Raw genomic sequence first — 26,080 nt, 5'->3', positions numbered from 1 at the left:
GTCTCGTGTACTGTTGTGGTTACTTTTCTGCCCACTGCTCACTAAACTGAGGGCCTTGGGAGTGAGGATGAGGTGTGTAATTCTCTTATAACACTAGAGGCTTCAAACTTAGCATGTACCCATACTCAGATGATTGTAGTCATGTTCCACATATGTGTTCATTTTTTACGTTGTTTACTTTACGTTGCGAGCATTTTCCTGATTGTTCTTATTCACAATGGCTGAATCGCAGCAGAGTGGTGTAGCGGCTGACAGTGTCCTCGCTCGGTGAAGTGAGGAACTGAGGAAAGAAGGAAGCTGTGGGGGCTGATGTAGCCTTGTTAACCTGACATCAACATCACTCTACTTTGTCTCCCTATCCATTAGAAGGTTCAGAGAAAATTCTGGAAATGGGTACTATTAAGCCACTTCTCCTATCTGCTGCTGTCCCACCTCAAAGCCCCGCCTTTACACACACATAGCTCATACCACAGATCAGGGATCCCACTGTCAGACACCTCAGTATGACGAGATAGTATTCCTAAGGATGAGCTGGAACTTTCTTGGGTCAAGTTCACATTCTATCTACTCACACAGTTCTTCAACTTCCTGCGACCCAAGTTCTCATGCTTTCCAAATCACACGGTGGTTGCTACCTTGGGTACTTTCTCTTGTGAGGAAATGATTCCAGCCACATCCCATGGTTGACATCCTAGCGCCACTGCTTTGGAAATCCACTCTCTCATATTTGCCTTTCTAAGCACTTGGATGGGGTTTTCTGGGGAAAATGGCATGGATCCTGTACTTCACCAGAAGTTTCTCTGGGCCACCCTCTCGTTTATCCTTATATCCACACGGGGTCCACAATTATAATTCTTTGCCAATTAAAACTGCTTTTTCCTCACATATTTTGGACCTGGCTGTTGTAGCTAGTCAGTTGGATCAGGCTTAAAAGATTTCCCAAACCAGCTGTATTATATTCAACATTTTAAACTTACTAGATTTAATGGCCAGAAACTGATATAATTATGGACAGTTTTAAGCAATAAGGGCATTTTTACTGCCCCGCAGAGAGATGAGAGAATTGGCTGTCCCAAAATGAAGGAGACAGATATGGATAATTTTCTTCTAGAAAATAATCATGTCTTATGGGATGAAAAGGGAAAACATTCAGATCCTCAGCATATTATTTCCATGGCCCCTGGATTTAGCAGGTGCCCACAGGTGCAGGCTGCAGTTTGGGCAAGAGAGGAGAACGGAGGTGTCAGGCTGGACTTGGGAGCATACAGACCCCAGGGGGAGGAAAGAAAGGTCAAGAGAAAGAAGAAAATCCTCCCACGCTGGTGTGTTCCCACTAAAGCCATGCCATTTGGTAATTCAAATGTTTGCCTACCACCCATCCTCCTTTGCTGGCTACTTTTCCAAATCTGGAAATACCAGTTGAGAGGAAAGTGCTCCCCACTTTGACCTTAGCTCTTAAATACTGCGGGCCCAGCCATTCCTCCTAGAAGCTGGGGCTGGCTCCCCTCATGCCAGAATGCTAGCCTCTCATTACTCATGAGAGGTGTCAGCTCCTACCCTCACTGGTCAGATGCTGGCTCTGTCTCTGTCTCTGTGTTGAGTGTTCCTGCAACCAGACCCTGATAGGGTGAGGCAGAGGGCAGCATGCTGATTAGGGCAGGGGGAGCAATGGAGTCAGCCAGGGCCCAGGGACCAGGGTCTCCATCCCAGCTCCACTATTGACCAGCAACTTCACCCCATCTCTAACATGGGATCATAGACCTTCCTCATAGGGTCATTGTGAGGTGAGGAGAACAGGAAATAATAGTCCACAGTGGCAGCCCAGAAAACTCGTAACTCACTTCCTATCACCAGCAAGGACAGACCTCCACCCGTGGATGCAAGGAGGGATGCACAAAACCTTCTGGTAGCCAGGCAGTGAAGGAAATCGCCAAATGAGTGGTGGTCTCCACATCAGGAGCCATTTATCAGACAGGACACATGACCCACAGAGTCCTTCAGTCAACACCTGGAACCCCAGTTCTGTCTAGGAGAGAAATTCTGTGGTCCCTGCTCGCACTGGAAACGATGGGAGTCCACAACAACAATGGTGGGGAGCAGAGAGTGCCATATGATTCGCGAGGGGCGGGGTGCATGGTGGCACAGAGTGGGCGAGCCTTTACTCCACATCACCAGCATGTAGGCGGAGGAGCTCGAAGTGAAACCACACTCCATCAGTCAGTCTCTTACTATTATTAACCAACCCAGCAGCCAACCCCAGCTGCACAGGGTGTTCAGCAGCAGATGTGAGGTTGTAGTGGTCTCTTGGGAAGAACAGGCAGGGGTCTTGACGTTGGGGAGACTGGGTCCTATCTCAGTGCCAGTGCTTGCTAGCCACGTGACCTGGGACAAGTCACAGAAGCCCTGCTAGCCTCCATTTCCTCTTCTGGGAGGTGAGCATATTAATATTTATTTTTCAAGGTTGTCCAAGTGTTTCCTTCCTTGACCCGAATTCCAAGATGTTCTACTCCTAGGCCTCTTAGGTCAATTAGTCTTATAAAGGTGAATCCCAGCAGTTCCTACCTGAAACCTAAGATTTGTTAGCCTTGCCTGTGCACACCTGCCAATGCCCTGTGTGCACTCCCCCACCCCCCAGTTCTTCTTGAGTACTCAACATGGAAGCTCATGGGTACCCTTGAGCAAGAGGTGGTCAGCCATTTTCTTCCTCTTCTGCCCCAGCCTTCTTCAACTTGAGGAATCAATATGTTCCAGCTGCCACCGTTTCTCTGGCCCTCGATGCTGCTCAACTGCAAATGAAAGCTCAACTGTGCTTCTTGCAGAGCGTAGATGAATCCCTCCATGGTGGTCAGTCTGGACACACAGATGGTACTGCGTATGTCCCAGTCCCATTCAGGCTTAGTGTAAGACCTCTGGCACCCTCCAGAGAGCCTGAGTTCATGGGAATCTCAGCCAAATCAGGGTGAGCAAGGCTTTGCAGTGGCCTGCCTCATCTGCAAAGCCCTGTCTCTTCCCTGGAGACGCCCCAGTGCAGGTTCTAGCCAGAACCCCTCACCTCTTAGTGATCAATCAGCAGATCCGCTTACAGGAATCAGGGATACCTCTAGATTCCTTCCAGTCATCCCCCCTCCTTACTAGTTGGAAGGGGCCTCACTTGCTTTTGTTGAGGAACATAAAGTTTTAAATGGACTTCAGGGAAGGCATGGATGCCATGACGCCACTAAAAGCTGTATGAGATTTGCTCCATTTTACCCCAGATGCGCTCAGCATCACGGAAGGCGTGATGAGCGTGCGGGCCTGGATGCAGAGCAGTGTATATTAATATAGCCCTGCTTTAATGTGAATGTGGGAGGCAGGACCCTGGCAGCAGCTCAAGAAGTTTCTGGAGAGGCCCGCAGCGAGCACTGCCACACCAGGCAGAAAGTGGGAGAGGAACTTCCTCTCACACCTTCCAGAGGTTCATCCCCAGATTCCATCCTGGCGTCTGATGGCAAGGAGACAGCATGTCTCGATATGCGTTTGGTAGAATGGCTTTGAAGTCACCTAAAAACCTCAGCTGAGAGAAGACAAAGTATCTGTTAAGAGAACAAAATGAAGGGGCTCAGCGAATGGGTTTATTTTTGAAATTTAAACTCTCTGAAGTAGAGTTGTCATAGTTACCTGCCTGTTTTTACTTGTATTTGGGAGATCTGAAGGGCCAGGAATGAAAACAAACCCCCCCTGTGTGAAGTGTGTGTCTGTAATAAGCACCAGAGAGCACCTGGGCTGGCTCCCTGTGGCCTGTTTCATCTCCTGGATTTTTCTCATCTCTCAGTGTTGCCTGGGCCTGTCCGGCGGCCTCTCGGGTTAGAAAACCGAAGCTACCTTGGCTTCATTTGGCCACACACATTCAGGATCACTGAAGACACAGGCAGATGTTAGGACACACTCATAAACAACCCCATGGGCTGCCCAGGCCTGACTTGGTTGTAGCCGCGCATCTCCCCATTCCCCAAAATCCATTTTTAAATAGAGAAGCTCACCCTGGAACATTTTATGAGCTTCACGAGGACGATGCTGTGAGTCATTTATGAGCATGAATTCATGATGTACCACCGTGATAGAAAATTAAAGTACATTCTCCTTCACACCTTTTTAATGGCCTTTGATCAGGAGTGTAGGCACCGGGACTGGATTTGTCCCTCCGTGGCCCCCGTGCCCTGGGCAAGCCACTGTCCTCCCGACTGTCAAGCCTCACCTGCCCACTGAAGGGCCTGGCTGACTTCAGTGTCCTGCCGTGGTTGGGGACAGAAGAGAACTTTTTTGTGAGTTTGCCTTTGGGAAGGTGGAATCCAGGAAGGAGCCAAGCCCAAGTCTGTCCTATAGGGTGTGTGTAAAGCCACTACCTTACAATTCATGAGCCTGGTAGGGCATTTGAAGGTTGATTCTGCAGGACACTTGCCCTTCGTTTCAATGTTTTGGTTATGCCCAGTGATGCATGAATGCTGATTGACACCGACCATGTTCAAGTGACAGTAGCAGGTTGAATAAGTCATGTATTTGCCCAAAGTACGTTATCTGTTGTGTTTTTTTAAATATATATATCCTCAATTAAACAGCAGTGGAGGAATAGTCTTTCCAAGTTGCTCTTAATTCTGAGCTCCAATTTCCAGCTTTTTTCTGATCTTTTTCTTAAACACCCCATGTTTGGAGCCATCCTGTTTACCAAGGGAACGACATGTATTTAAGTATAATTCGTGTTTCCATTTTGATTGATTTTAGCCACACAGCTACGAGTCAGATGTCTCAGCGTGAGATAATGACTAGCACTCTATATTCAGCGGATACATTTTTATCATAACGAGGAGGAATGTGAGGCAGGCATGACTGACTGTTCTCAGGAAATGGACGACGTGTGGAAATAATGAAATCCACTCATGGACTTTTAGAGGTCCAGGAACCTTGGCTATAGTACATTATTGGAAAATAAAATTGAGTTTGTTTGTCTTGGCTTATGGGAATTAGCTGAGTGCAAGTAATGAAAATAGTAATTGCAGGAAGAAGTGTTATGTTTACACTCTTTGCCAGTCTCCTCTTACATTATTTATTTTCTTAAAGAGTCCCTGCAATGCTCTCTCTTGATGACTCTAATCACAGTCATGAGAAGTTCTCCAACGGTGGCTGAGCCAGAAATTCAGGATCGCAGGGGACAAGTGTCACTTCGACCTCATTGACATTTTTCTGTGGGTCTCAGTGTGCACAAAACATTCTCGGCTTCGATAGCACAAAAGAGAAAAGGTAGGATGGCCCTTGAACAGACCCGCAATTTGGGTTTCAAAAAAGTTTAAGTACCAAGAAAATAGAAGGTTCAGGGCCACACTGTGTGGTAGGTACAGTGGAATCTTTCTAAAATAAGGTTGGTTCCTATCTTAATTTATAAACTTCAGTGGCCTGAGAGGAGCCCAAACTCTGGGAGAAAGGAGTCATTCACTCCTAAGGATCATTTCAAAGCCACTGGAAATCCTAATATTGCCAGTTTGACTAATTACAGGAAATCGGTATCACAGGACAAAATAACTTAGCAGGGTAAATTAATTTATTTATTTTTTTTTAATTAACATATAATGTATTATTTGTTTCAGAGGTACAGATCTGTGATTCAACAGTCTTGCACACTTCACAGCGCTCACCATAGCACATACCCTCCCCAATGTCCATCACCCAGCCACCCCATCCCCCCCATCCCTCCCACCCCCCACCACTCCAGCAACCCTCAGTTTGTTTCCTGAGATTACGAGTCTCTTATGGTTTATCTCCCTCTCTGGTTTCTTCTTGTTTCATTTTTCCCTCCCTTCCCCTATGATCCTCTGCCTTGTTTCTCAAATTCCACATATCAGTGAGATCATATAATTGTCTTTCTCTGATTGACTTATTTCGCTTAGCATAATACCCTCTAGTTCCCATGTCGTTGCAAATGGCAAGATTTCATTTTTTTTTGGCTGCATAATATTCCATTGTGTGTGTGTGTGTGTGTGTGTGTGTGTGTGTGTGTGTGTGTGTACACAATACACCACATCTTCTTTATCCATTCATCTGTCAGTGGACATCTAGGCTCTTCCCATAGTTTGGCTGTTGTGGACATTGCTGCTGTAAACATTGGGGAGCACGTGCCAGCAGGGTAAATTAAAACTCTTTATCTTTTCAAAAATCATCCAGACCTTACTGCTGTGTCATTCTAGAGACCCAGTCAGACCTAGACAACAAGTAACGCATGAATGCTTTCCCTACTGTGTTTTCATTTCCCTGTCGCAGGACATCTTGGTTCCTTTCACTTTTTAGTGACTATGAATAAAGCTGCTACAGACTTTTTGCACACAGGTTCTTGTGCGAATGTAAATTTTCGGTGTACTTGGGTGAATACCTAAGAGTGCAATGGCTGGGCCATATGGTAAGACCATGTTTAATTTTATAAGAAAGTGCCAAACTATCTTCCAAAGTGCTGTACCATTTTGCATTCCAGCCAGCAACAAATGAGAGTTTCTGCTACTCTGCTTCCTGACCAGCATCCGTTGTTAGTTTTCTGAATGTTAGCCACTCTGATAGGGATGTAGTGGTATTGCTTTGCAGTTTTAATTTGTATTTCCCTAATGACAAATGGTGTTGAGTGCTTTGTCATGTGCTCATTTGCCACCCATAAGACTTTCTTTGGTAAATTGTCTATGCAGTTTTTCTGCCCATTTTTAACAGTCCAGTGGGTTGTTCTCCTGCTGAATTTTAAGAGTTCTTTTTACATTGTGGTTAAAAGTCCTTTATCAGATATGTGACTTGCCAATATTTTCTCCTAGTCTGTGCTTATCTTACTCTCTTACCAATATTTTACAAAGAGCAAAGTTTTTAATATTGGTAAAATCCAATTTGTCAATTTTTTTTTTCAGGGATTGTGCTTTTGTTTTCTAAAAACTCATCAACAAAGCTAAGGTCACATAGATTCTCTCCTATATTTTCTTCTACAAGTTTTATAGTTTTACATTTTATACATTCAGATTCATGATTTGTTTTGAATTGTGTTTTATTTAAGGTATAAGATAGGTGCCTAGGTTCATGTTTTTGCATATAGGCATCCTTTGTTGTAGTACTATTTGTTCAAAACAAGGCTCTCTCTGACCCATTCAGTTACCTTTGCGCATTTGTTACAACGTTGATAGTATTTGTGTGGGCCGATTTCTGGGCCATTAGTTCTGATCTACATGTCTGTCCCTCTGCCATACCATGTGGTCCCTGTAGCTACATAGTAAATCTTAAAATTGTGTAGTGTGGTTTCTCCAAATTTATTCTGCTTTTTTTCAAAATTGTTTTGGTTACTGTAGTTCCTTTGCCTTTCCATATAAATTCAGAATCAGCTAGTCTTTATCTACATAAAATCCTTCTGGGAGGGGCACCTGGGTGGCTCAATCGGTTAAACGTCTGCCTTCAGCTCAGGTCATGATCCCAGGGTTTTGTGATGGAGCCCTGAATCAGGCTCCCTGCCCAGCGGGGAGCCTGCTTCTCCCTCTCCCACTCCCCCTGCTTGTGTGCTCTCTCTCTCTGTCTGTCAAATAAATAAATAAAGTCTTAAAAACAAAGAACAAAACTTCTGCGTCCCTTGTGATTTTGGTCTGCATGTTCCTGGGAGAAATTGAAAAGTATCCCATATAATTACGGTGTCTAATTCTTACACTGGTTTCATCATTTTTTAAAATTTATTTTTAGACTGTTATTAAGTGTATTTAGAATTTAGACTTGGTGTACATATTCCTGGTCAGTTGATCTTTTTATAAATATGAAATGTCTCTCTTTACCTGTAGTTAATGATCATTGGCTTAGAGTCTACCTTGTCTGATATTAGCTACACCAGCTTTCTTTGGCTTCTGTTTGTGTAGTGTCTTTTTTCACTCTTTAACCTTCATTTGTTCTGTGCCCTTATATCTAAAAAGGTACGTTTCTTGTAAGCAATGTGTAGTTATGTTGTGTTTTGTTTATATCAAGACTGAAAAATCTTAGTCTTTTACTTGTAGTATTTGTTAAATGTACACTTAATGTAGATATTGATAATATTTGGACTTATGTGTACCACATTACTCTTAATTTTTGCTCCTTTTTCCTTCCCTCTTTGAGTTTCAGTCTTACTCTTTCTCTAGTTTCTTAACATGAAATCTTGGATTATTAATTTGAACCTTTCTTTGTGTTTAATGTTAAGTATTTAGTACTATAAATTTCTCTTTAAGCACTGCTTTAGCAGTGATATATTGTCATTTTTACTGTTAAAGTATTTTATTAAACTTTGTTCTTAAAATATTTTCTAATTTTTAAATTTTCCTTGGGAAAGTGATCTTTGGGTTATAGGAGTAAGTTGTTTAATTTTCAAAGGATTTGAGATATTCCTATTATCATTATTAATTTCTAAAAGTTTATGATCAAAAATATTTATATGGTTTCAGTTCTTTTATATTAGTTAAGATTTGTTTTATGATCCAGAATATTGTATACATTGGTGAATGTTCCTGAGTTTTTGGGAAAAAATGTATATTCTGTTATTGATGGGTTTAGTGCTCTACAAATGTCAATGAGATCCAGTTAGTTAATGGTGTGGTTCAACTCTTCTGTATCCTTGCTGATTTTTTTTTCCTGCTAATCCTATCTATTACTATGAAAGTAGGTTTGAAGCATCCAACTTCAGTTGTAGAGTTATCTGTTTTTCCTTTCAGTTGTATCAGTTTTTGCTTTGTGTATTTTTAATTTCTTTTGCTAAATGAGTGCACACTTATTGTTATATCTTCTCGATGACAAAACCTTTTTATCAGAATGTTATATCCCTATTTATCCTTGAGAATTTTTTTGTTCTGAAGTCTTCTTTGATATTAATGTAGTCACTCTACCTTTCTTTTGATTCATGTTTGGATAGTATACCTGTTTTCATCCTTTTACTTTTAACCAACCTATCTCTACTTGAATTAAGATTCTTGTAGACAGTATATAGTTGGGTCATTTTTATGTCATGTAGAAAAATCTTTTACTTGCTGCATTTGGATCATTTACATTTAATGTAATTCTTGATATGTTAGGATACAGTCTACCTTTTTATTTGTTTATCCCCTCAGTTTTCATTTTCTTGTTTTTTCTTTCCTGACTACGTTTAAGCTATTTAACATTTTGTATACTGTATTTTTTAAGACTTCTATAAGTTTTTTTTACTACTGTATTTTTTACTATCTCTTTGTATAAGTTTTGTTAGTGGTTGCTATGGGGATTATAAAAGATTTTCCTTTTCACAATCTACTTATAATCAGTATTTTACAACTTCAGTTGTAAATAGAAACCCTATCACCTTATAGATTCCTCTATCCTCCCCCCTTTATGTTCCATTTCTCTTATGTCTACATATGTTGAAAATCCCATGGGACAATATTATATGTTCTGCTTTTCTACCATCAAATGTATTTTAAAGAGAGAGAATAGTCTGTTGTGTTTACCCAGATATTTACCATTTCTGTTGCTCTTCCTTCATTCCTCATGTTCCAAGTTTCCTTCTGGTGTTATTTCCTTTCTCTCTGAAGAGTTTCCTTTTTTTTTTTTTTCTTAAGTGTATTTTTTATTTATTTTTAAGTAATCTCTACCCCCAATGTGGGGCTGAAACTCACCACTCCAAGATCAAGAGTCACATGCTCTTCTGACTGAGCCAGCCAGGTGTCCCTGAAGGGAAGGTTTCCTTTAGTAATTCTTTAGACAAGTTCTGCTTCTATTAGTTTTCCTTCACCTGAGAATGTTTTTATTTCACCTTAATTCCTGAATGATATTTTTGCTAGATGAAGAATTCTAGTTTGATACTTTTAGCCCTTTAAAAATGTTGTGTCTGTCACTCTCTTCTGACCTCAGTGTGATGAGAAATCCACAGTAATTCAAATCAGTGTTCCCCTATAAGTACATACTTTTTTTTTTTTTTTTTTTTTTTTTTGCTGGCTTTCACAATTCTTTCTTTGTCCTCAGCAAATCTGATTATGATGTGTTTGGATGTGGATTGTTTGGGTTTATGTTATTTGAGCATCTATCACTTTTTTTGACTCTGTAGATTTATGTCTTTCATCACACTTGGAATAGTTTTAGCTAAGATTTCTTCAAGTACTTTTCATCCATTCATGCTCTGCCCTCTTATTCTGGAACTCCAGTGACACAAACCTTTTGTTATTGTCCCACAGGTCCCTGAGGCTCTGTTTGTGTCTTCAAACGTTATTTCCCTCTGGTTGCTCTGATTGGATCATTTCTATTTATCTGTCTTCAAGTTCACTGCCTCTTTCCATTATGCTAATGAATCCATTTGTCACGGTTTTTAAAACTGGGGGGTTATAATTTTAGCTTTAAATTTTCATTTGGTTCTCCTTTATATTGTCTAATTTTTTTACGTTCTATTCTAATACTTCATTCTATTTTAATACTACTCTAATACTTGTTTTAAGAGTGTTACATTCTATTTTAATACTTGTTTCAAGAGCATTAGTGAGTACTTGTTATAATTTTTACAAGACTCTGTTTTTGTCAAATAATTCCAGCATTTGTGTCATCTTGTTATTTATTTTGTGTTGTCTTTTCTCATGTGAGTTGAGATTTTCATGGTTGTTTGGATGCTGAGCAAGTTTGGATTTTATGTTGGCTATTTTAAATATTATATTATGAGACACTGTGCCTAGTTGGAACCCTACAGAGACTATTGATACTTTCATTTGAGCAAGCAATTATGTTGGTTGTGATCAGGCTGTAGGTTAAAATAGTAATTTGAATGTCAGGTCAGTTTCTAAGCATTGCAATGCTATTTGGGTCTGTCTTGTATGTCCATCCTCTAAAGGTCAGTCTGGGATCTGGACAGAGGTTTATTAGCTCAGTTCCCTAAGTTTTTGGTATGCTATCTGAATCAGTTCCATGCATGCACACGTTGAGGGTAAGCCTACGAGTTTATAAACAGTTTTATGGGGTTTGTTTCTCAGGCTCTTCCTGATTTGTTACCTCCCCAGTACTTTTCTGGTTTCTTGCATCTTCCATTTTCTGTCTGGCTCACTTGCTGCCATGTCTGGGCTAACCACTGGTGAGAACAGAGCGGGTGGGGAGGGGGTTAGTTTTTGCTGGGGCTCCTGTCACTGACTGCTAGTGCTGCTGCCACTGCCTTCACAGAATTGCCTGGGGCCTGGGATAAAAGAACTGAGGAAAAGGAGAGGGATAAAAACCTGGAGGATTTTATCTGTTCCCTGTGAGCTTTTGGGAGTTTCCTTTCCCATTCCTGCATCCTGGTTTCCCCTGGAGCTCTCGCTCCTGCTCCACAATGCTGACTTCAGGCCAGGCTATACTGGAGGAATAGAAGTGGTGAACTCACCACCAGTTTGGTGGTGCTCTGAATTCAGTGCATTTCCCCAGTCTACCTGTTGCTGTTCACTTTTCGGTGTTCCCAAATAGCTGTGCTGTGCATTCTGTTCAGGTTTTATACCTGCAGTTAGAGGGAGACAAAGGGTGGCATATGTTTTCTCAGCCTGACCCAGAGCTAGAACCTCTGATGGATATTATTTAAAATATTTATTTTCTAATTAACTCATCTTTATATACAGGACAACTGATGTTATTAATAGTTCAGTTAAGGGGCACCTGGGTGGCCCAGTCGGTTGAGCATCTGACTCTTGGTTTTGGCTCAGGTCGTGATCTCACTGTTGTCGGGATCGAGCCCCACTTTGGGCTCCTCACTGAGCAGGGAGTCTGCTGGAGGTTCTCTCCCTCTGCCCCTCCCCCACTCACACGCACTCTCCCCCTCTCTAAGATAAATAAATCTTTAAAAAAAGTAAGAGTTCAGTTAAGTGGCCGAATCACATAGTTTTGGCATCATTTGTGGCTACATTTAGGTCAGCTGCACATGATGCTCACTGTCATTTTCTATTTGCACCTTTTAACTCGCCTTGTGAGCAAATGTAGTCTTGTTGTTTCTTTGCAACTTGTGGGATAATTGCCTCGGAGCGCAGCCTCTGCACACAGTCCCACGGTAGGGCTGGTCAGGGCAGTGATTGTGGGCATAGCTCAACTGAGTTGTATGCGGCACAGTTTTGAGAAAAAATCCAGTGGGAATTCTCTCTGAAGACCCTGTAGTGTTTGTGCTTACTTCAGACATAATTGAACTACAGCTGGCGTTTTCAAATAGCAGCCTTTGAACTCATCAAGTTGGGTGCAATTTCAGAACAAATTTACATGCATCTCTTTTAAGATGCAAATCTTTGCAGAAATCACACCTGATGTAGTTGAGCTGGCAGCTGGTCGCTGGCACACTCAGAAGGTGGGATAGGATCTCTGTGGAGGTGCAAATTCACTCACGTGTAATTTAGAGTCCGTGTTAAGGTCTAATTACCCCTGCGGCCTTCCCAGCACCATGAGTGATTGATTAAGAAATGTTCAGCCTCTTCTTGAGAACCTGGGAAATGATAATCCAGCCCTGGTCACCATGATCAAGTGGAAGGACAAAGACCACCTGAGCATTGGAGGGCAGCTGAGGCCAGCCTGGTTCTAGCTTCAGGGTGGGGTTAGGATTGGCCTCCGGGGGTACCTCTGTTGTGTCCCCTTAATCTCACTAGGGCTCCATGATCTCATCTACAAAACACCCTACGTGCTTACCTTGCAAGGTGAATAAATAAAAAGAATAGATGAGAAAGTTGACAGGAGACTGCAGAGCCTTCTGAAAGGTAAAGCGCCATGCAAATGTTTATTATAAAATGTTATTTTTATAACAAAGACAAAAATAGGGCACAGAAGTTGAATTAAGAGGAGCAATTTTCATACTAGATCAAGATTCATTCCTAAAGCCTTCTCTTCTTGCCTCGCAGATGTGGATTTTTACAGAGGGCTTTATGAAGAGGTCTCCGGAAGCCCGGGTTGGGTCCAGTCCCATCTAGGCCTTTCCAACCCTGAGAGTATATGATTCAGCTTATAGGCACCACAGACCCAGAGATTCCCATGTGTTTTTCCTGTTCCAGGACCATGGCATTGAGCCAGGGCGCAGTCCCCAGGGTACTCGGGAAGGGGTATGTGCCCTGGTTTGGTTATTAGTACTTCTTCCCTCAGGCCCCACAGATCTCCAGGCACCCAGAACTGTGATTCTTCTGTCCGTATGAAAGAGGTTGTGTTGGGCTCAAGGCCCCAAGGAGTCCTGTCTCTAACAACTGGAAAAGTTCATTCACCATCATTTGCTCTAACTCAGAAGTTCAGGCTTCCAGAACACAAACTTTCCTGAGGGACCCACAGGAGGCACCCCACCCTGAACTGGCCTATCTCCAGCCCCAGTGGACTCCCTCCTGCTCACCACCGCCCCCCCCCCCCCCCCCCGCCAACAGGGGCCGCCACTCTCTGCCTCTAGTGCTCTGGTCAGCAGTGCCCTGGGGCGGGGACTCGGGGCATGCTCCCTAACACCGCCAGTCGCCTGAGACCCAGAGTGCCCATCCAATGGGGCCCGAGTCAGGGATGGGCCAGCCAACCACTTTCGTCTCCCTCCCTTGCAGGTCACATCCAATAAGAAGCACCTGGAGAGGCTTAAGGATGCTGGCAGCCTTCTGCAGGCTCTGGAGTGGCTGGCCCCGGCTGGGGGGTAAGTTGGCCCCGGGAGGAGCAGTGTAGAGTCTACGGGGCTTCCCCACACCCCAGGACCCATGCCTTTCAGCCTGTCATTGCCAGTGTAGGAGGGGACGCTGTGCCCCTCCACCCTCCGGGCATCCCCACTGTGCTGGTGGTGGGGGTTTGGGGAGGTCAGCGGCGGGGGCGGGGGGGGGAGTAGAATGTCTTAGCCCTGCTGGGGGAGGTATATTCCCATTTATAGGGAAGAGAGATGGGGGCAGGGACGGCAGGAGGGGATGTGATGAACCTCACAAGGAAGGCAGTGGCCAGCCCGTGCACACATGGCTTCATCGTCACCACCTTGCAGGGGTTTGGGCAGGGCTGGGGTCAGGACTGACAGCACCAGGCTGTCTTCCTTGGCCACGTCTTCAGGGAAAACTTGGAACCTGTAGAACAGACTGTGTGTCACCCAGAAGCTGACAGTGTGCGGTTAGGTCAGCCTCCTAGTCCTCAGCTCTCCACTCGGCGTGTGCAGTATTTCCTGGCAGTGAGCTCCACAGCCTGGGGCTGCCCTGTCGCCCAGGAGTGCGTCACTCGCTGTGAAGGCGGGCACCGCTATCATCTTGGTAAAATAAGGGCCACAGGGAGGGTTCATCCCACAGTGACACCCCCCCCCCCAAACACACACATCCTGGACTTGAGAGGCGGTGGCAGGGGGCGGGGGGGAGCTTACAAGTTGTTACACTAAATCTGAACTGTTAATGCCAAGTGACCAAAGAAAAATTCATGGGAATAAGAAGAAAGTTGCCTGCAGTCAGACTGTTGAGGATGGCTCACTGTGCGTGACGGTGCCAGAGCCGGGCTTGCAGTCAGGCCGCTGTCCCCAGAGCTGAGGGAGGTGCCGGGTGCCACAGTCCCCTGAGCTGCTGTCTGGGGTACCGGGCCTTCACTGGGCACGCAAGACACGGAATGGGTGCTAGGGTTTCCTGGTTGGTTTTCAGAACCACAGTGTTCTCTGAATTCTGCTTCCTGGTGTCTTGGGTTCAGTTTTAATTTGAAGAAAAATACATGGCTGGGGTATTGCTAAGAAGTGGTCTGTGGGGAAGGGATGCCATCACCTAGACAACCCCAGTCCCTCTCCTCCCAAGTTTAAGCCAAAGAGGGAGGTTATCCGTGGTCTCTTTGAGGTGAGGGGGAGGAACAGGCTAGCTTTGGTGGGGGGGGGGGGCCTCCTTGCTCTGCTGGGCCCCTGTGGTGTAAGACATGGCCAGGGACTCCCTAGGCTGGGCCACAGAGTATGTGGCATCTGTCCCCAGAGACCTGGTCTTGGGCCATGATGAAGCCACTCTGAGCGGATGTATGCCAAGGAGGGCCTCCCCGGGAGAGCCACTGCAGACAGGAGTTGAGCGGAGAGCCCCACGAGCCCTTCCTTTCCAGCACCTGCCTCTGTGGGAGCCCTCAGCCAGCAGGGGCCTCCAGCTGTCTGGAGGCCAAAGCCAGCACCCCTCAGAGCTGGACCCAGATTTGGACCAAATGTATCAAAACATAGCTCAGTGCTCCACAAAGCTGGGAGCCCCTCCTGCACACCCGCCCAACACTGCAGCAACTGAAATGCCTACACCAGGCAGATCTCAAGAGTTGGGTTGGGGAGGTTGCTGCTAAAGAAGTTGTCTTGTTTGGGCTCCGTTCGGCTGGCGCAACCAGAAAAGGTCTTATGTTGACCAAGAATGAGCGGGTGGCCGGGCTCTCAGTTCCAGTGTGGCGCTGCCAGAGGTCGGTGCACCTCCTTGCCTGTCACGGGGGCCTCTGGGCTGCTCTGGTGGGCAGGGTGGGCGGCAGAACTCCCACCAGCCTAGCTTTGACTCAGCCGGGATCAGGTGGAGTTCAAACCCATTCTTGCCATCCCTTGGGACCTTTGATGCGCACAGCAGGAAAGCGCAGCACCGTCTCCTGTCCACAGCCCCGTCCACTGTGACCCACTGCTTATGCAGCGCCCCCAACCCTGGTTATTTGGCGACAGCTCTATTTCTGTGTAGTCAGGAGTCTGCCATGAGCTAATTTTATACTTCAAGGCAGTGCCGTATGTCGTTCTTTTCCTTGCTAACAGTTGTTAAGGCACAGGTTTCAATTAGCTCCAGTAGCGAATTTTCCACGTTAAGCTCTTGACTGCACATCCACACCTATTAGAGTAAGAAACGCAATGCCTCCTGGCTGATTGGCCAGGAAGTGGCAACATGGAGCAGGGAGAGCCAGCATCGGAGGCAGGTCTGGAGTCTTGGCCCTTGTGCCCAAGTCAGCTGCAGGCCGGCTCTGGGCAGGCCCGTTGCAGGACCTGGGCTAGGCAGGGACTGGCTGCTGACTTGCCCTTACAGCTCAGTGTCAGGTGGGCAGGGAGGGGGGGGCGGGCGGCCAGGAGCTCAGGCCTGGTTTAGGGGTGCCCGCAAGGCCAGTTCGGAGCCCTCTGGGACTGTGGGCTGAGGGGGTTCTCACCTTGAAGCCCTGGAGCTTGAGTGTCCTGCTTCTGCACCTCAAAGTGATACACAGGGCAACTTTATGAAGGAGCTGGTCCATCAGATACTCAGGTACAAAAGAGGCCAGCCCCTTTGGAAGAGGGCGCATTTTGCCCTGGAGGTGGCTAAGTGTTTCTACTCTGGTTTTTCTCACAGTTCGTCTGCTGACAGTGTGGTGGCTTCCTTGGCCTTGGAAATCCTCCAAGCTGCTGGACACTAGGCAAGAAGACACTTAGCACAAGCCTGTTCTGCAGCACCAGCCTTTGGCTACACACATTCACATCGCCACCTGTAGCTCTAATAAAGGACCTAATAAAGTCAGCTGAACCCAGAACCTTCTGGCTGAGGCGTTCTCACTAACCCTGGGCCCTAGGAAACCCACTCAGAACGGAGTGGTTCCTTCATTCCTGCGGGATGCATCTGGAAAACACAGGTTTGCTAGCTGTTCTGAGAATGTGCTTTCCCTGTGTGTGTGTGTGTGCAAGGTAGGCCTCCACGAAAGCCTGTGCTGATCAGGGACACGAAGAGCCACAGTTCTCAGCCTGCGGCATCTGTGAGCATCTTTCACCAGAGATTTAAAAGACAGGACTAGGCGTGTAATGCTCTCCAGCCGCAGCTCCAGAGCAAGCCTGTGGAAACTAGTTTTAGCCTCTTGTCTTCCTCCCACTTTTACCTCCCACTTTTTACCTTTCAGGGACAAACTGAATCCACGAATCCTGGGGAGGGCTGGGCAAAGCTCCACAAACAGGCAGATGGTGCAAAGTTTGCCTAAAGGATGCATGCAAAACGCTTGAGGAACCCTGGCTTCCTTGAAGGTCTGCCCATCTAGGTGTTGCGATTGGGGGGGGGGGGGGGTGTTTCTACTTTGATGCCAACCTCTGCCAATTACCCCCTTTGTCCTTAGAACCTTTCCAGCTTCTTCCTATGTTCTGTCACACATATGCCCTTAAACCTCCTATGAATGTAAGAAGCCCATGGAAATATTTGGTGGACACTGCAGAAAGGTGCTGGGACCGTGATACTGAGGAAGGCTTACTCTTGAATGTGGCCTGGAAGGTAGGGTTGGGTCCTGGGCAGCTCGAACTATGTGAGCAAGTTGAGCCCCTTCCTTAGCCTCTCTGGGGCCCGTAGGAAAGGGCATGCAGGCGGAGTGGGCGGGATAAGCACCAGAGGGCGCATAGGTGGCCCCATCTGTTGCATCACAGGAAGCTGGTCACGTTGTCACCAACAGCCCCACCTTGCCGCCGTGGTCTGGGTAGTCTGCCAGCCTCCATGCCGTTTGTACTGAAAACAGCAGTTCTCTGTGCCCAACTCCATCAGGAGCCTAGGTGTTACCTTATTTACTCGCCACCACAGCTGACAAAAGCAGGCTGCCTTAGCTTCATTTCCCGAGAGAAAACAGGCTCAGAGGGGCCGGTCCGGCTTCCCAAGGCCCCAGAGTCTGGTTGAACCAAGGAACTGACTCCACAGCCTTTGTGTGCCCCGCAGCGGGGTACCCAGAGGTTGAGCTGGGAGCAGTCACGGCGCAAGAGTGGCCCACACAGTCTCCTTCCACGTCTCCTAGGCTACTCACCGCCCATGGTGAGGACACTCCATGCCCCACTCATTTTGCCTGTGGTCCTGGGGTGGGGGAGAAGCCGGAGGCCTGGCCCTCAGCTCCAGTCGCCTTGCCGGCTGGGTCCAGCAAACAGGCAAGGGTCTCCCCATTTTCCCAGGAAACAAATCTGTTCTCTCCCTTCATTCAGTTCTTGGGGGAACTGCCCTGGAGTTCTGTGCCTGGAGTCTTCCCAGAAGGTACTTCAGAGCACCGGAAGATTCTGCCTTACCCTTTTTAGTTAAGGGCACAGAGTCGTCTTTGCTGTTTGAGGTAAAAACAGAAAAGTTTTAACATTCCAGAATGGTCTTGTTGGATGGACCCTTCTTGGCCCGGAGCCCCTCAGCATTGCCTTTTTCAGGAAAAGCTATCTGAGTAGGCACGGGACAAGCAGGGCGAGTGCTTGGCCTAGGGTGCTGGGGCACTGAGGCTAGCGCAGGCCAGGCTTCACAGGGACGTGAGGCTGTCATCCTGGAGTTAGGGGATCCTTATTATTCTCATAAGGGCGCCAAGTGGAAAGGAGCAGCCCTGGCCCCACAGGCATAGGGGACACGAACAGGCCTATGGGACACGAACAGGCCTGGCTGGGGCAGCAGGTGGCCTAACCCTTCCTTGCCCTCCCCATGTGAGGCCCATACCCTCCTATCTGGCTTCCCCGGCTGGCTCCAGTTCTAAGAGAAGAGCTGGCCCCTGGCTCCTGGCCCATCAGAGCTCTCAGGATTCTGGCAGTGGCAAGGGGCCCAGACCCAGGCACCTACTGGCCCTCAGTCTCCCTACTTTCATGCTTCAGCTATTTGCTCTTTAACCGGCTACGACCATCAGCTGAGCCTCTTCAGGGACAAATGGGGTCACAAGTTGCAGAGCAGATTGGGGAGCCAGAGATGACCAGGTGAATGGCTGCACAGAACTACCGTTCCCTCCGTGAACAGCAGGCCCAAAGCTTCAAGACCTGGCCTTAACTTACAGCCCGAGAGCAGATGCCCAGGGGAGGGGTCTGTCCATCTAAAGAGCCACACCCTGGCCACAGGTCTCCTGAGAGGAGGGGGGACAATCATCGGGGCAGCTACGGCTGGTGGGTCTGTAGGATGCAGCAACAGAATTTTCTCTTACAGTTCTCTGTACTTGTCTAGCTCTTCATGGTTCCCCTATTACCCTGAGGCTTTTCAAGATTATCTCACGAGGTTCTCAGGTCAATTCTGTGACTACACGCAGGCTTTATCCCTGTGACACAGCTCAGAAAGTGGGACCTCTGGGGGCTAAGGCTCTTGGCTTGAAGCAAGATTCCTTTTCTCCCTTCCCTGGTGACAGAAAAATATGGTGGCAGAATCCATGGATTGATACAGGAGCTGAGGTAGGAGCTTCAGGAACGAACTGGTAGGGAAGCAGGGCGGGCGGGGACAAGACCAGCCAAGGCTGAGGCGGCCGTGAAAGCTTCAGTGGGGCTGAGGAGGGAAGTAGAGGGGACGGGAAGCCAGAAGTCACAGCTCAGAATGAGGACCAGGGAGGTGTGGAGCCCTGATGCGAAGGAACACTGGTCTTTCTTGTAAATGCCGTTTAAGGCCCTTACTGTAGGGGCAGTAAGGGCAGCCTGTCACCTGCCTCTAGCTCACTCGTGGGGTGGGGAGGGGCAGGGGACTCCCCCCAGTATGCCGACAGAGGAGGAAAAGGAAGCACCATCTTCTCAGCCTGGCCTCTCACTCGGCCATTGCATCTGGTGGGTGACTCACTCAAGGCAAGGTAAGGCCATTTTAAATTCTCACCTATCAGAACAAAATAACTGCAATCGACTGGGCACTCTCCCCTTTATAAACCAAACAGCATGATTCAGACCTGTTTTTATTACAGAAATCAAAAATTAAAAAGCATATTTAAAATCTTTCACTGTCAAGGATTCAAATAATCAGATCGAAGCCTCATGTCTAGAACATCTGCTCCACCATGGAAAAGAGCTGCGTTCTTCAGCTTAGTGGCGGTCACTGCAATGGGATCAAATGTTGTAGGCGCCCCCCTCTCCCCAGGTAACCACTATTCTGATTTCTGTAGAAATCCCATCACCTCCTTGCTTTTGTTTTTACCATCCATGGGTGATGTCCTCCTTTTATTCGATCAGTGAGGTCCTACAGCATGCAGTCTGTGACTTGCTTTTGGTCAGTCCTGTTTGCGGTATCCACACACTGCCGTGTGAAGCTGTAGTTCTCTACCGCAGCACGGCTGTTCTCTAGGACGGATACAGCGGTTCTCGGACACATGGGCTGTTGCGCAGTGCTCTCCCAAGCCGTAATAATGGAGTTCGAGGCAAAAGAAAAATCATTAATACCGACCCTACTTGTCTTCAAAATCTTGGTATTTTGTGGGTCATGATTTTTTTTTTACCCCCGCATTTTCATTTTTTCCAAATGGCTACCAACTGTTCTATACCTTTACTTTTAAAAAAGTCCCTCTCTTCACACTGACCTCCAGTGCTACACCTCGAAAGTACCATGTCCACATCTTCCACTTTCTCCGTCTTCTGTAGCTGCCTTTGGGCCAGTAACTGCTAACTCCCTCTACCCTTTTAGTTAGGCCCTGACCTAACTAGAGCAAGTCTCTCCCCTCATTCTTCCCAAGTGTCTTGGCCATTCTTGGCGCCTTGTATTACTGAATACTTGCAGAACCGCCTTGCTGAATCAGAGTAACTTTACATTTTTAAGTGGAACTTCAAAACTATGATGATTTTAGGCAAAGCTCTGAAAATGTTTTCTGATTTTAAGTTCTTTAAATAAAACACCCTGCTGTGGTACCTTATGTGAAACTTCCTGTGATACTGGCATGATTCTGTCACGCACTGGAAGGAACCTGAAACCATCCACCTCCCCAGGTACAGGGTCTCCTCTCCGATCCCTATTACACTTTAGACCACAGTGGCTTTCATAAAACTTCAGCCAAAAGGAAGTGAACAGGTTTATCTAATAGTCACGATCTTAATCAAATAAAAATACCCGGTAACTAACTCAAACAGCTCTCCCTAAGCACAAAACACTTTCACTCTTTCTGAAGACCAAAACGCAAGTCTTAACAGGTCCACTGACTCTGCCCTGAGGTATGAACGAAGGCTTGTCAGACCTACCGCCAGGATGACAGGATTACCTGGCAGACAGGTGGAAGGCGGCTCCATTCCGGTCTGATTATGTCCATGATAAACATCAACAACACTTAAACCATCTTAATTTTCAGTTCAAAGGGGAGTTGAAGGAATTCCCCTCTCCATTATGTGAAGGTGCTTGAAATCCAAATCCAGGTAGCTAATTTTTCATTATTATCTTAATAGAAAGGATCCATCTGATGGTGTCTGGAGTGGGGGAAGCCTATATGGCTTTCAGTCTGGTTCCATGTAGCCCAAAGATGATATGACATGCCTTTGAATTGAGGTTTCTGGTGCCACTTAACCCAGGACCCACTGTTAAAGAAACTTGGCAAACAAGGCAAACAATCCCATCTGGATGTAAGGCTCGCTCTCTCTCTCATTACAACTTCAATTATACCACTATGTGTGTTTTCCTCAGGATGAAGCTGAATAAACTATCCTCACAAACCAGTTAATGACAAGGAGAAAAAGGTGACACAATCGAATGAATTAAAAGTTTAATTCTGAACCACTTTTATAACCGCATTTTCTCTTGAAGCATCGTATCACAGCAGGTTACAACAACTTTGGGATAAAAGGCAAATGGTAAACTGTCCAAAACAAGGTTCCAAATAACACCTCTTACTGATTTACCCTACCCATACATATCCCAAATAAAGTTTTTGATCAAAAACATGAAATAGATCCACCTGCTTATTTTAAGCATATTAAAAAGGAAACTAATTGGACCATTTCTATTTGTCTATTTTATACAAAAAGGCTACACAATGTTACACTTTATTCAGATTACAATTAGAGTGATTATGAATTAGTGTTCTACACCATTACTCAATTCTTAAAAATTAGAAATTGCTGTAGCAGTATTCACTATAACTTAACACTACGAGAGACTTAAAAAACTAACAGTTACTGCAAAAAAAATTAAAGAGCTACTTCAAAGCAAGCAAAGTCAGTACCATTACAGATATTTAAAAAAAATTTAACAAGCAAGGCTAGAGTTTGATAAATTCCATATCTTGTGATCCATTCTTGTGCATTCTTCACTTCTTGAGTCACTCCCAAAATCCATTTGTATTGTTACTCCTCGACCAAAAAGGACCAGAACAAAAAGTTTACTTCAATTGTTCCCATAGGAAACTCAGCTTGGTTAGTGTGTCAGGCACTTTCTGAGATACCAGCCCACCCCTCGAGCCCTCTCAGCAACTCTACAGGCCAATCACAATGCAAGTTCAGACAATACAGCTGTATAAAGAGAGAAAGGCTGCTATTAATGTTTAAAACAGCAAATGTTACTCATTTGAGTATTAAGTTGCAAAAGCTGTGGCAAAAAACATTAAAGTTAATAACTTCCACATATGACCACTTAACCAGAAATCTGAGAACAGTCAAATGTTCTAAGACATCTCCTTTCAAAGTATGTATCTGTTTTGGTGGCAGATTTACAAATAGGCCTAAACCACTCCCACCCTACCAACCAAGTCTCTCTGAAGTTCTGTAGGCAGAGTAAAAGTATTTTACCCAAACTGGCTTTTTTTAACTTCTTACCTAAAGGATGATTTACAGGTCAGTATCAAACCAGGCCAGCTGATTGCTGTCGCCTGGAGGCAGCCCATCCATGAGGTCCTGGGCATGCCCCAGATCTGGCAGCCCATCAACTGGATAGTCAGCACCAGGGTGGTGGCCACCCATCTCATGCTCCATCATGGGGTCCATACCCAAGGCATCCTGGCCATATCCACCAGAGTGAAAAGAACGATAGCTGGGATCTAGAGTAGTCGGGATGGAAACAAAAGGAGCAAGGGACAGAGAGAAAGAGGAGAAAGACATTAAAGTTAACGCTAAGGCGTGAGCCTTCAATAGCAGCGAACTCATCTCAGAAAGCAGGCCTTTCTAGCCTGTTCAACTTCTAGCTTTCTTCAACCAAGTAATTACTCACTGCCAGGCCACCCACAAGGTTATACAAAGTCTGTTTCCAGGAGAGGCAGACCAGCAGGTTCTAACCACACCATCCGTTTACCACCGAACATTTTGTGTTTGCTTCAGTAGAGACATAAAATCCCTGAGGAGGGGCAGCAAGCAATCTACTGTGTGTATGACCGCCCAGGCATCAACAAGTCATGGGCAAGAGATGAAAGCAAAAGCAAGGCAGTCTGGCGGATATAATCTATCTTTTGCAGAGTCCAGTATTACAAAGGAACTGAGAAAACTCAAGCTGCTGTTTCCAATGAAACCTTTACGTTAAGGGTTGACATTTAGATCTCTGTCACGTAAGACGCCTATGAGCTTCAGTGGTTTAATACTTAGGAAAACCCAGATGAGATTATAAACATAAGGTGAATAGTTGTATTTGCTCCCGGTCTACCCCATGCTCCATTCTCCATTACCCAGATTTGAATGAGCTTTTCGGAATGCCGTGATAACAGAACTGTGCAGATCCACCCCAGATCAGAGCTTGGAGCCAGAGTTCCCCATATTCTTACTTCCTGGGCGGGTTGCAGACACAGAGATTATGGGTTCTCTGACCAAAAAAGGGACTACACAGGCAACTTGTCATGTTCTGCACTGCAGAGGCCCAGCAGTCATGACACATATTTGTTGGTGTGATCCTGCCGCCTGCTCAGTGTGCGGCTCCGAATTCCCTAGGCTCCACGAGAGCTACTGCTGCTGACTCTGGCATTTCAGAAGTGCCTTTAACTGCTGCCACTACTTTCCTGCCAACACTGGTTTCCCAGATGAGCAAACCAGCTCTTCTGATAAAGCTCTGGAACCTCAGCTTGACCTGGAGTTAATCGAGAAATCTGAGACACATACCATCCTGGCGATATCCAAGGGGTTCTCCCTGGGCACCAATATCAAGTCCAAGATCAGCAGTCTAGATAAACAGGTACAAGGCAAGGAAGCAAAATAAAAACGAAAATTCTCAAGTATACTCTCTAATATTCTGAAAACATATTTTCAGGTTATCGAAGGAACAAAGAATTCACAGAAATACTTCAAACTCCACCCCTCAAATATTCACTCCTGATAAGGAGAGCAACATGTCTGTCACTGCACACAGCATTAAAAATATTCACTAATTTATGCTTTCAGCAAATGTAACAGTCAACAAAATAGGCAAAGTGTCTACCCCCAACAGGAGCTGCTGACAAACAGGGTATGACCTATGAAAGACTTTTAGCCTGAGCAGATGAAAGGGGAGGACTAGGAGGGGAACAGGTTTGGGGGAGTTCACGGCCCAAGCTGGAACATGTTAAGACTGCCCATTAAAACCCAACTAACATATTACTCACTATTTGGCAATCTGCTTTTCTTTTTCACCTAATAATCTACAGGATCTCTTTCCATTCATATAATCCACTGTATGACTATGTAGCATAACTGAATGAACTTTCAGAGTGGTTCTACTGTTTCAAGAACAATTCTGTACTAAGGATAAATACTGAAGACAAATTCACAGAAATTCAAATAGAAAAGTAGAATAAAAATTGAAAATTTAAACAGTATCAATAAAGTGACCTCTAACTAAAAGTGTTTAATAGAGTGTGCCTCTTTCCTTAAAAGGAAAAATATTCCCTCTTGGAAAAACATCCCTTTTGAAAAAGATGCTTTAACCTGGTAACTTTTTCATCCATGTCCCTCACGAATTCTAACATGAAGCAGCACTGTTTGTTCTGAATAGGCTGTTTAAAGTCGTGGTTCTTCCTCATAGTGGCTGCTAAGGTAGCAGAAAGGATGACTATTCAAGCCAAGGGCACAGTAAATGCAAATAAATGTGTATGAACATTTGAGGGGAAACTGCACACTACCGAATAAACACGTCCACACGGCCTACCTCATTCCAAGCCATTGGCTCTGTTCTGAAGAGAGAACTGGTCAGCTCAACTGAAAGCCGTTTCTTGTAATCCTGTGGCTTGTCCTCAGACATTCGGAACAAAACGGCAGCTGCGTATGTTGCTGGGAGAGGAAAGGAAAAAAGGCCCCTGAGGAAAAGCTGAGGCTTTCCTGTATACACCAGCTAAAGGTTCTGGTTCCTCTTCTACTTACCTACACCTTCGTTCCTAGAGTGAAGTAACTCTGTCAGAGGAGCTGTGGCTCCCTCTGCTTCGATGGCTTCCGCAGCCTCCTTGTCCTGAGCAAGTTCACAGAGGACCCCAGCAGCTACTCTTTGGATATTTTCAATGGGTGAATAAAGCAGCTAAGGAGAAAAACACAAAACCTACTTAAATCTAAAGGAAGAACATGGCAAGCACCCCACTGTGCTGCAAACATTCCCAATTCAGAGAGAACGAGGCGTTTGCACTACTTGTATGGTAAATCATATTCTCTAACTTCTCAGGTATGTGATGCTCTGGAGCACGGGTTTTCTAGACCACTTTCGGCTACAATCCCTTTCTTCAGTGACAGTTTTAGTTGAGCTCAGATCTGGCAAATCAGGAGGTGGCTGGAGGCCTGTGCTCCGGCAACCGAGACCAGCTCTCCTACCTCCCAAACTCAGTACCCCAAAAGTGGAGTATGAAGTATTCCTCTTCTTCAGGCTCTAGCCCCAATGTTTCTCCTACTGCCCAGGGAAAATGGAAGAGACTTTTCATAAAGTTAAATGGACTGAACTAAAAGGACACTACACATTCAGATTCCATTTGTCATTCGCTGGCAGGGGGCATAAGCAGAGCGTTGTCATTTTATAAATGGAGATAGATGAAAAATTGCCCCTAACTTGGTCCCTAATTTTCTGAAATTCTGTTTATCATTAAAATCCTGAAATTTTATAGACTCATAAAATCTAGAACACCTCACATGAAACCCACATACCTGCACAAACAATGGAATGGTATTTAGTCCTCTGATTACAATTCGGTTGTGAACATCCCGAGCTAGGATATGAAGGGCTCCAGTACAACCTTCAACAATTTCTTCCATACGGACCCCCTCCTACCAAAAGAAACATGGTTAACAAAGAGGACATTCTCCTCCCTAAAGTTTATAAACCGAAAGGCTTTCTGTTCTGAGTAGCAATTCCTAGGGCAGTTACTCACATTATACACCCAAAGTTCCCCAGAATTTGCAACTGGTTTCAGAATGAAGGAGGATTCCATGAAGATGAACGTTATGGAGGTAGGGGGCAGGGGGCTCAGGATGGCACTAATTCCTAGCTGCATCCCCCCCCCCCTGCCCCACACACACACATACTACGCACAGGAAATAGAGCTCTGACATACTCTGAATCCCAAAGATAACTTTCTTACAGTCAAGACACCAACCACTTTCAGT

General features: G+C 45.7%; 2 protein-coding genes across 9 annotated transcripts in view; one reads left to right on the top strand and one right to left on the bottom strand.

Moving 5' to 3' along the window:
* Nucleotides 1-16,420, top strand: part of ULK4 (unc-51 like kinase 4) — a 604,302-nt gene extending 587,882 nt beyond the window's left edge. For 4 of the 6 annotated variants that reach the window (XM_027585660.2, XM_027585658.2, XM_027585657.2 and 1 more), the window contains 2 exons: nt 13,533-13,618; nt 16,251-16,314. In XM_027585660.2, the coding sequence (XP_027441461.2) occupies nt 13,533-13,618; nt 16,251-16,314 (150 nt within the window). Of the gene's footprint in view, nt 1-13,532; nt 13,619-16,250 lie in introns of all 6 variants that reach the window. The other 2 variants (XM_027585659.2, XM_027585655.2) reach the window with 1 other exon arrangement.
* A 4,872-nt stretch (nt 16,421-21,292) lies between these two features.
* CTNNB1 (catenin beta 1) overlaps nt 21,293-26,080 on the bottom strand; it is a 39,489-nt gene continuing 34,701 nt past the window's right edge. Inside the window, exons 11-16 of one of the 3 annotated variants that reach the window (XM_027585662.1) lie at nt 25,622-25,741; nt 24,857-25,007; nt 24,645-24,766; nt 23,624-23,684; nt 22,358-22,578; nt 21,293-22,054 (exon numbers count right to left, since the gene is read on the bottom strand). In XM_027585662.1, coding sequence (XP_027441463.1) covers nt 22,370-22,578; nt 23,624-23,684; nt 24,645-24,766; nt 24,857-25,007; nt 25,622-25,741 — 663 coding nt within the window. In that variant the 3' untranslated portion in view covers nt 21,293-22,054; nt 22,358-22,369. Of the gene's footprint in view, nt 22,579-23,623; nt 23,685-24,644; nt 24,767-24,856; nt 25,008-25,621; nt 25,742-26,080 lie in introns of all 3 variants that reach the window. The other 2 variants (XM_027585663.1, XM_027585661.1) reach the window with 2 other exon arrangements.

The sequence above is a fragment of the Zalophus californianus genome, chromosome 1 (assembly GCF_009762305.2).
Source record: "Zalophus californianus isolate mZalCal1 chromosome 1, mZalCal1.pri.v2, whole genome shotgun sequence".
NCBI classification, from domain to species: Eukaryota; Metazoa; Chordata; class Mammalia; order Carnivora; family Otariidae; genus Zalophus; species Zalophus californianus.
The sequence above is the reverse complement of the archived record's forward strand: the minus strand, read 5'-3'. Positions and strand labels throughout refer to the sequence as shown.